The 10,749-nt window shown below is 37.6% G+C and overlaps 1 protein-coding gene across 2 annotated transcripts; it reads left to right on the top strand.

Moving 5' to 3' along the window:
• On the top strand, positions 1-10,511 carry SUB1 (SUB1 regulator of transcription). 2 transcript variants are annotated; one of them, XM_058170902.1, is made up of 6 exons: positions 1-106; positions 3,608-3,674; positions 4,242-4,263; positions 4,949-5,073; positions 8,342-8,450; positions 10,254-10,511. In XM_058170902.1, the coding sequence occupies exons 2-6, from the start codon at positions 3,609-3,611 to the stop codon at positions 10,331-10,333; spliced, it is 402 nt and encodes a 133-aa protein (XP_058026885.1). In that variant the 5' UTR covers positions 1-106; position 3,608; the 3' UTR covers positions 10,334-10,511. The 2 variants fall into 2 exon arrangements, with proteins under 2 accessions (XP_058026885.1, XP_058026886.1); XM_058170903.1 differs by having other exon boundaries at positions 4-106; positions 4,242-4,262; positions 4,954-5,073.
• The last annotated feature ends 238 nt before the right edge of the window (positions 10,512-10,749 follow it).

Raw genomic sequence — 10,749 nt, 5'->3', positions numbered from 1 at the left:
GGGTGGGGCTTGTTACAAACGTCACTTCCGTTTTTCCAGTAGCGTTGGAACTACTGAGAGGTCGGGAGCCGTTAGAAAGACCGGAGTGGAAGGATTCGAGCGGAATGTGAGTGCGCGCTTGCCTTCAACTCCCTCCCTCCCCCCCCCCACGCCGGCTTTCTGTCAGGGAGGCGGGAATGGAGCGCGGGCTGCCTCGCGCAGCGGAGCGTCGAGGCCGCCATGTTGCCTTCAAGGAGTTCCCCAGAAAAGGCCGGGGAAAAGAAGGGGATTGTTCCGTACAGAGAAGGTGTGGTGGGGAACGAGCGGCTCCCCACCACCCGGGGAAGGGGCCCGGCCGGACCCGCCTTCCCCCGTTTCTGGCTCGAAACCTGCCATGTTGGGCAACGGGGGTGGGGGCGGGGGGGGAATACAGCGAAGGCATTAGAAGGGAGGGAGAAAATGGCGGCTGGGATCCGCCCCCTCCCGGCCGGTCTGAGGGGGATTCCCCCATCGCCCCTTCAGGCGCGGTGCTGGCGGGACTTTCCCGCCTCCGCCTCGGCTCCAGTGGTCCCTCCGCTCTCCCTCGCCTGCTCGCTCGTGCTTGCATCGCCCTCCTACCTGCGGGCCTCCAGAGGGGCAGAGGCTGAGTCCGGTTGTCATAGAGGAGCCCAGTTGGGGGAAAAGTGCTGCCCGTTGGCTTCAGTGCCCGCGCTCGCTACTGGACCCTTTTCCCCTTCGCACAACTTCCAAACCCGTCTGTGCCTATTAGAATTAGAATTCTTGATTGGACACGCGAGGAATTTGTCTTCGGTGCATAAGCTCTCCGTGTACATAACAACAGTAGTGATAGATCATGATCATAGTCATTGTAAAAACACACTCATCATAAAACATTAGATGAAACACTTAGTGATAGTCATGGATACTAAATAAGCAATCAGCATAAATCATACTAGGATACTAAAGCCATTATGACTGTTTGTGGGGTCTGTTCCCAATTCGAGCCCTGTTTCTCAAAAGTAATCTGAGGGGGCTTTTGGCCGGCCCTCAAGGCTGCTTGTGGGGGTGTTTGTGAAATCAAAATGATTTACCAGCCTACATTGGAATATAATGCAGTATCCAAAACCCATCAAACAATTGTGAGGAAATGACAGAAAATGCATCAATTTTAATTTTTGATATGGTAAATATCAAGCATAACTTGTACAAACTGTTCTGGGTCCTCCATAATTTTTTAAAATGGGGTCCTGACAGGACAGTCCATGGGGTCGCGATGGGTCGGACACGACTTCGCAACTAACAACAACAACCTGACAGGAAAAAAAAAAGTTTAAGAAAGAATGAGCTGGAGTAACCCACTGAACTATTGTGCTTTGTGGCCTCAGTCTCGTCTCCAGTTATTTATTTCTTCATGAGCTGTTCCATCTCATTTGGCTCAGGCCTTGCGTGACAGTTTTAAGGTTTTAAGGATTGGTAGAATTGGCGTACATTTTTATGAACTCCAGTTGACTTTGTATATTAGCAGTACATGTTTCGGGAAAAGGAGGAAGTGTACAGATGAAATGAAATGAAATTCATGAGATGAGAATGTTAATGGAAGGGTTTTAAAGTGCTTGTGCCAAGTAATGAATACTCTTGCATTAATGAATTAATATATTTTTATAAGAAAAACTTACATGTGTTTAACCCATCAGAAAGTACCAGTACATTAAACCTCTGAATGGGACGAGTATGCCTTTATTATTGTCTGGGTTTTACACTTCAGTGTTGCGGGCCACTTCCCAACTCAAGCATAATTATACTTCTATAACTGCTATTTTGCGGTTTTGCTGTTATGCCCCAAAGTACTTTGCACTTTGATTTGCATTCCTGTTTTAATGACAAGTTATATTTTGCAGGGATATACAGTACAATCACTTTCACTTTCTTTACAATTAAAAGAAAGCATGCGAACAAGAACTCTTTTGCAATTATTAGATTTTTGTCTGTTATTTTCACTCTGGATTATTATACAGTTCTTTAACTTTCTCCCATTAATCTGTTCCTGTATTCTAAATATATAAAAATGCTTTTCTCCTATCATAATATGTCTATAACTTTGTCATCTTGAAGTCTTTTTCTTCTGTTGCATTTTTCTTTTCTCATAAAAAACAAATGTGATTATCATGCAGTGTTAGGGTTTAAAATTCAAAGTCCATATTAAGGCAAAATCTTTATCAGACTACTGAAGTTAAATATTGTGCTCTTTAGAATTTCTAAGAATTTTTCAGGCAAGAACACTAAAAAAGAGGGAAGCAAAGAAAATTGTAATTATTCATCATGATAAGAGTATGATATAAACAATTACTGTACTTTTCGGAGTATAAGACACACTCCCCCCCTTAAAAGGGTGGAAGTGGTGCATCTTATACGCCAAATACAGGCATTTTTGACCTCCTGAAACCCCACCATGCGCATCTCGTTTTCACCAAAAACGGGGCCTGCAGAGGGTTTGGGAGGCCTGCAGAGTGCTCCTGCGGCAAAAATGCAATGTGTGGGGGGTTGGGGAGGGCAAAAGCACCCCCGCCAAAAACAGGGGTGTTTTTGCCCTCCCGAGCCCCCAGGAACACTCTGCAGGGCTCCCAAACCCTCTGTAGGCCCTGTTTTTGAAAAAAACAAAAACAAAACTACAACCCATTTTTGGCTTCCCAAACCCTCCATGTGTCGCAGTTTTCCCCCCACCCCAGCCCCAGGCCTCCAAAGCACTCTGCAAGCCCCGTGTTTCGCAAAAAATGGGATGCGCAGAGGGTTTGGGAGGCCTGCAGAGTGCTCCTGGGGGCTGGGGAGGGTAAAAACTTTTTTTTCTTGTTTACCTCTTCGAAATCTTGGTGCGTCTTATAGTCCGAAAAATATGGTATATTAAAGTGTAATACAATCAGTACTGTATAAAGAATGGGTCAATTTTTCTAAAGGAAATAGTATTTTCTATAGGGCTGTTAGTGGAGATGATATCCCAAGCAAAGTGGAGTGTATAAAACGTGCCTATGGTTTCTTCTAAATGCCAGTTTTTAGCAAAAGCAATATAAATTGTGGTTACATGACCACAGTATGCTGCAAATGGCTGTAAATGCAGCTGGTTGCCAAGTGCCAGACATATGATCATGTAACTGCAACACAAACACTATTGGAACTTCGAAACTGGGTTGTAAGTTCCTTTTGGGTGGTTTGTATAATTTCGCTAAGCAACCAGTTGTAAGTTGAAGACTGCCTATATAACCCATCTTTCATTTTAGTGCTTAAGGTGCCATAAATTGCTCCTTGCTATTTTTCCTCTAGAAAAACAACCCTATGAGGCAGGTGGGGTAAAGAGAGTCAGCCAATAAGCTTCTGTGGATTGACTGCTGTGTGGGGACCCGAGCTCCCTATTAACCCTAGTTTAATATGTTAACCATTACATCGTACTACCTTTATTGATTTAATGGAACTTCAAAGTATGAATGCTTGATTATTGCAGTGGTGGAGGGAATGACTTGATAATGCATGCTTGCATATTTGCAAGCAAAATAGTCCAAACAAAATAGTGTTGTTGGGACTATTGTTCTATATTGTTGGAAACATGCTAATTTTTCACTGCATTTTTTCTTTTTAGAATGCCTAAATCAAAGGAACTTGTGTCTTCAAGCTCATCTGGCAGTGATTCAGATGCTGATACAGCGGTGATTATTTTATATAAAACACTTTTTGAATTGTCTTACTAACCATAAAAGTAACTTGAAGAACCAAGGCTTTGGATTGATGTTTAAAAGCTACAAATGAAGCGAACCATAAAATATTCCTTTGGCAGAAAAATACAACTGTAATTTTTATTAAAATAGAAATTAAAATGATTTGCTGTTATATAATAAATATTTGCTGATATTTAATTGCATGTGCTATTTTTTATGGTTTCAGTTGAAAGTGTCATTCTTGGAATCACATTTCTAATCTTGGTTAGAAAGGCTTTGTTTTTGTCTTTACCTTATTCAAAATTCTTGAGTCTAATGATTCAGTTTAAAATAAAATTCTAAAATATTCTTGCTGAACAAATATGGAGAACTGAGCCTAATTCAAAGGCTGTTGCAGTTCAAAGGGGTTTTTTTGTTTTAAAGCAAGCTTGGAACAAGACATGGAATGGATTTCTGCCTTTGTTAAGTATTTGGTATTTTTAATACAAATATTCTGATTGCTAATCTAAATAGACTGTATAATGGGATACTAATATTCTGTGTTCTTTTAAATTTCAGCATGCAAATCATCTGCTGTCAGTAAGTAATTAGATTTACATTCTGTTTCATAGTCTACTGTAGAAAGAGGTTAATTGACCTTCCCATTCATAACTATTCTGCAGATAAAAACCTTCCACTTCCAGATTTATGCTCAGGCCTATCTTCTCTAGATATAATAAATGTGATTATAATTGGAACATAGTGCCTTTTGCTTTTCAAATTCTTATTTAAATATTTTCCCATAGATAAATTGTAGGCTTTATTTTGTAAGATCACTTCTGGGAGATAGTAGCCTTATACTTGCAACTCAAGATTATAAATTGGGACTCCTTTTGTGAAAAGAAATGAAACCAACTGGAGGATTTGGCCCATGATGTTTCTTCTCTTGTAACGGAAAAGAGCAATAAACCAAAAATTCAGTTCAATTGTAATGTATCTGTAGCTTAACTACAAATTGTGAAATATGATTTAAAATTAATTCCAACCAGTTTATCTTGCTGTCCTATTTAACAGATTAGATTTATTTTAAGCCTCAATTCTAGGTCATGCTGTAGAAATGGAAATAATGTGTAGCCTTGCTGTAACATTGAGTAGAAGGGGAGAGGCTTAATATTCGGGTTTGGAATCTTCTCTTCATTCTCATATAATTGTGGGGAAAAGATCTAGTTGTGTGAACTGAAGCTAATACTTCTCCAGTAAGTCCTTCTTTTTTTTATTATTAAATGCCAAGGAAAAAAGGAAAAAACAGACAGCCCCAGAGAAACCTGTAAAGAAACAGAAGACTGGTGAAAGTTCCAGAGGTGCAGCCTCCTCTGTGCAAAGTAGCAACAGAGATGAGAATATGTTTCAGGTAACTGCTGACGCGTTGATTGGAATCTGGGGTAGCCCATCCTCATGATGTATATTTTGTAATTCCCCTGTTTGGAGAAACGCATCTAGTCCTTGCTTTCTGGACTTGGTAATATGGGTGTGCTAAGGTCCCGTAAGTTCAATTAATGTTCTATTTACATATATACCCCAGTAAATAACTTTTTACAAAGTGCAGAAAATGGCTAGAAATAGTAAGCCAAAGGAAATAAGTGTGAGATAGGAAAATACAGTTAAATTTAGTTTATAGCAACACGCCTCTCTGTTTCTTTATCCTTGGTTCTGCCACATCTTTATATCCTGCTTGTTGGTTCAATTTAGCATATTTTGGTCAGTGTGCCACAAGTACAACTAAAGCCCAGTTTCATTTCCAAGATGCTCAAAGCAAGATAGGATTTCTAACTAAAAATTACTTTGCAAGCTAACATGTTCTCAATATTCGACCACCTAGGGCAGGGGTCGGCAACCTTAAATACTCAAAAAGCCACAAAGGTCCTAACCAGAAGCCCCCTATTCAATTCTGTAGCAGACTGGATGTCTGGTTCCCCCCATCATAGAGTCTCCTCTATCTGTCCTAACCGAAAGCCCTATCAATTGTGTAGCTGACTGGCAACAGGGAGCCGCAGCAGAAGGATGAAAGAGTCACATGTAACCCCAGAGCCACAGGTTGCCAACTCCTGGCCTAGTTGTAGGAAGGAGTGGAGCTTTCTGTAAGAACAAGGGCTTTACAGCATTGCATGTTAACAGTTACAACTAGAAAATGGGAGAGATTTCTTTGGAGTAAAAATGCTTATTCCTGAAAGAAGCTGGTTAAATAATCCTCTCCAGTTAAAAATTAGGCTCTGTTATATGATTGCTCAAAGGGAAAACATACTCAACAATGATCTAGAATATTAGATTCTGAAATATTATTTCACTTGGTAAAAACACAAACATTTAAATTGGTTATGCTAAACTTTATAATTTTTGGTTTGGGCAAGTAGTTGCTTATGGAACTAGAATTAAAGTTTGGGTAATATTCTTAAATATGCATTTGAGATCAAATTTAGAAAATAAGATTTTATGATTAGCATATTTATCTATCCTTTGATTATTCTTGGTTCAGTTACAGCTTTGAACTCAAGGGGAGAGTTACACCCATGTTAATGGTCATGTTTTATGATATAATGCCCTTATTGATTATTGTAAAAATTTTTTGGATATATAATGCCCCTTTTGTAATTTTCACCAATGTTGTAGAAACCTGAAGTATTAGAATATTTATATAAAAGAGGTCTAAGTTTTCAGCATAGTTATGGTATATTGGTATAGATTATTTTTGAATGAAATGAATATTTATCTTAGGAGTTGTCATTTTAAATTCAAGATAGACTTTGTTTCAGGTTTATAAGTCCTTTTTTATTTTTAAATGCTAAGGGAAAAAGGAGAAATCAGACAGTGCCAGAAAAACCTGTAAAAAAACCCCCCAGAAGACTGTGAAAGTTCCAGAGGTGCAGCCTCTTCTGTGCAAAATAGTTGAACATAGGGAAGTGCCTTATGCTGACTAGTTTCAGCTTATATCCAAGCTATGGTTTCTGTTTGAGAGTATTTTGATTTCCCTGAAATCAAATTCAGTATTTTATTTGCTCTTACTTAATTACAGGTAGATCTCAACTTATAACCACAATTGAGCTCAAAATTTCTTTTGGCTAAGCGAGATGGTGGTTAAATGAATTTGACTCCATTTTATGACCTTTATGTCACAGTTGTTATACAAATCACTGCAGTTGTTAAGTGAATCATGTGGTTGTTAAGCGAATCTGGCTTCACCCATTGGTTTTGTTTGTTGGAAGCTAGCTGGGAAGGTTACAAATGGTGATCACATAATCCCAGGACAGTGCAACTGTCATAAACCAGACCAGTTACCAAGTGCCCCAAAACTGATCACGTGACTATGGGGCTGTAAGTGTGAAAACCAGTGATAGGTCATTTTTTTCATTACCATTGTAACTTTAAATGGTCACTGAAGGGAATGGTTGTAAGTCAATGTCTACCTGTATAATGTGTTCAGTTAAGGTTAAGTTCAATTTAGTTTCTAGTTATAAAAAGAGAAAAGGGCTGAAACAACAATGTAAAACTTGGTCAGGTTATTAAAATGATTCTGTCTCTAAGGGTTTTCCTCATCTTTTTTTATAGTAGGATAGTTAATAAAGGCAACTAACTTTTGTAGTAGTATGTTAATGTTATAGTTTCCTCTATGAATGGTTTCAGGAGATTTGTTCTGCAGCTGTTGCTTTCTGATCATTCATTTCTAAATTTTCATGTCATGGTGGTGCCCTAAAATAAGTAAGCCAGTACTTAGTGGTTGAAAGATGTGAAATTGAATGCCAAGTTATGTACCTTATTGACGGTAATGTTTCTAGAAATTATTTACATGTCCTCTTGTTTTTACTTTTCTCCCGATTCAAAACTGGCTGGTTTTTTGGTTCCTGCTGACATTGTGATAGATTGACCAATTAATTTTACTCTTTGAATTCTCTCTGCTCCTGTTCTAAATCCCCTTGTTACTGTATTAATTTTGGAACGTTAACATTTGCTAAATATGTAATTTAAAAAAAAAAAAAACATTTATATTTCTGAAAGGATTCATTGGTGTGATGCATTCTCTCTTGAGCAATTAAGGCAGCCTTTCTCCATCTAAGTAAAGCACAAACGTTTTTGAATACCTATGAGCATATAATGCCTATGCTCTGCTACACTTCTTAGTAATAAAAGAATAAAAGAAACTGCTCTTCTGAAAAGTACAACAATGAAATTTGATTTTGAAACACGATTTTCTTAACATTTTCCCCCCTAAAATGCTAATTCTGTCTTTCTGCAGTGCCAGTATATACTTGCTCCTCTAAGATGTTTTATTGAGAGAAATACTTCTTCCAACCTCTAGAATGGGCTAGGCAGATCCACATTCGATATGATCATTTCCTCTTTCAAATGTCAGGGAGATGTGACTGTTAATCCAGTGACATCCCGGAAGTGGGTGGAGTTGAAAGGGAGGGCATAACAGTTTACAGGATGAATTTTTGTCTTTAGGTAAAAAATGAGAATTACATTGCCAAAAATATAGGAGCCACAGGGATACCATATTCTGGTCACATTTGTTTTAGAATATACATTACAACTTTTGCTGAATATTCAAAATATTAGCAGTGATTAAAGAAAGTACTTCTGTGTGCTTATTAAAGTAATTATTGAACTTTCTAATTTCCTGACAGATTGGTAAAATGAGATATGTCAATGTTCGGGACTTTAAAGGTAAAGTCCTAATTGATATTAGAGAATATTGGATGGATCAAGAAGGTGAAATGAAACCTGGCAGAAAAGGTAATTATCTACTTGCATATGCTGTTTCAACATTTAGATATTCTTTTATTTATTTGCAATATTAAGTCCATGTGGCCCAGACCTAAATACAAGGCATTCTAGTTAACTTACAAGAGAAATTGTAGAAAATACAGAATTCCAACAGGTATGTCTTTTGACAGTGCAGTACTGAGTGCAGTGCAGGACAGTTGTATAATAGGAAGGAGTTTGGCTGGGATAAAAACGTTTTCTTAAATGCTGCGGTTTTTTTTAAACTTGCAAGTGAGTGTTTACACATAGAGCAGCTTTCAGGTATGTGTTTTGTCTGTTGACTGAAGTAATGCTGCTGGTTTTTCTACCTCATTCTCTTGTTTTTATCTGGTTAGCCATTATGAAAGGCATCTATTAAAAAGCTGTATTTTGGCGTGTTAATCTGCCTTGTGTGAAGGATTCATATCAGTCATCTTATTTATATGAAGTAACTGAATGAATACATTTAGGTGCTTCCATTAGTCCCTTGAATGGTGTCTCTGTCCTGAAGACTGTTTCAGAAATGTTAGACATAGATTTATTGGAAGGTTGTCATTTCTCTGATATTGGCAATTTTAGGGCCTTTTTCTGGCTTATCACACTTGTTCCAGAAATCAGAAGATGAATATATTCTCCAACTCTGTCCATCTGTCTTTAGCATTACACAAGACTTGAGTTGTCAAAGTGAGTTGAATTTCATTTTAACTCATTTGGCAAGGCAATTCTAAAATTTAGCTCCATATTTGGAAAAAAGCCTATAATCTCATATCACAGTTCTCAAGCTATAGGCCCGAACAAGGCGCTTTATGCTTCTAGATATGGTATCCAAATGCAAAATGTAAGAAATTAGATGCCAATTATTATATAGTGCTATTAATAAATTTACTTGTTAATTGTCTTTCCATAATTCCTATTTATGTTCTGCATTCTATGTGGAGCTTTAATTGGAAGCATCAGAAGTTTTGTTTCAGAAAAGGTCAGAGTTTTGTGGGTAGTTACAGCAGTCCAAATTGATGCTTTCCTGGTTTCACAGGAGGTATAAATTGCCTTATTAACCCAGCTTTGAATGATAACTGGCATAATTTCTGCATGAAGTAAGACTTCAGGGCTCCTTATGTTGTTAAATCTATTATAGTTTAATTATGTAATTGCTCTTACCTTCTGTGAAAGGCATGTGCAAACAGGGCTGGAAAATAATGTGAGTGATTTCTTTAAACCTTGAAACAGTGTGTTCTGCAAAGTGTAATGATACAAGACCTGCCTACTTTATAAATCAACTTGACTGTTTTCCAGACAATTTGTTTTTGACATCTTGTTTTTGACAATTCATGTGAACACTTGGTTTGATGAAAATCAGAGATATGAATTAATACTTTCGAGTGTATTCATTGTTTAAAGAAAGCTGTGGCACAGAGTTTTGCTTTCAGAAAATTCAGTGTAAAGGATGAAGGAGTATTCCTCAAGTTGTTTGTTACTGTTTCAACTGAAACTGTCCGGTTACACAATCAATTAATGCAAACATTACCCATTTTCTTCTCCTGGTAATTAATTCATTATCTTCTATTGCCAGCTGAGGAGTTCAGTTATGCAAGACACCTGAATATCTGATTCAACTAACCCCAACTTGTCTTTCACATTATGCTTGAATTTGAAATGTTTTTAACATAGAGCTAAGGGTTGTCAGAAGCGGATCCCTGGAAACAGTGGTAAATTCTGCAGTTGCAGAATTAACTAAGGTGGTTGTATGACTGTGAAACTATACTATTTTCCAAGGATTTATTTGGTCTATTTCAGGCATCTCTCTAAATCCAGAACAGTGGAGCCAGCTGAAGGAACAGATTTCTGATATTGATGACGCAGTAAGGAAACTGTAAAGAAGAGCCATACAGAAACTCTACTCTTATAGGTTTAAGTAGTCTTTTTACATTAGCATTCGTTTTTCTAAAACTTATTTGTTTTCCAAGCTATTGTATATTTGGATTGCAAACAATTTGTAAGATGGAATGCTTTTTTTATTGTGCATTAAAAGTGTATTCTGAGTGAAGTTACAAATGTGTATACTTTTATTAAATAGGTGTTATGTTCTCACATCATGATGTAAAATAAAACACATTTAATTAATACACTTGAGTAAGAGTATAGTTGTTGGCGCCCTTCTTGACTAAAAAAAACCCGATATGAGAGAAGTTCATACTTGCTTTTGTGTCAGTCACAAAAGACATGAAGTTCCCATTCAACTGATTTATTGCTCATGCCTGGGCACAGGAATCTACTCAACTAATGATTAGCA

This window comes from Ahaetulla prasina, chromosome 2 (assembly GCF_028640845.1).
Source record: "Ahaetulla prasina isolate Xishuangbanna chromosome 2, ASM2864084v1, whole genome shotgun sequence".
In the NCBI taxonomy this organism is placed as follows: Eukaryota; Metazoa; Chordata; class Lepidosauria; order Squamata; family Colubridae; genus Ahaetulla; species Ahaetulla prasina.
The sequence above is the reverse complement of the archived record's forward strand: the minus strand, read 5'-3'. Positions and strand labels throughout refer to the sequence as shown.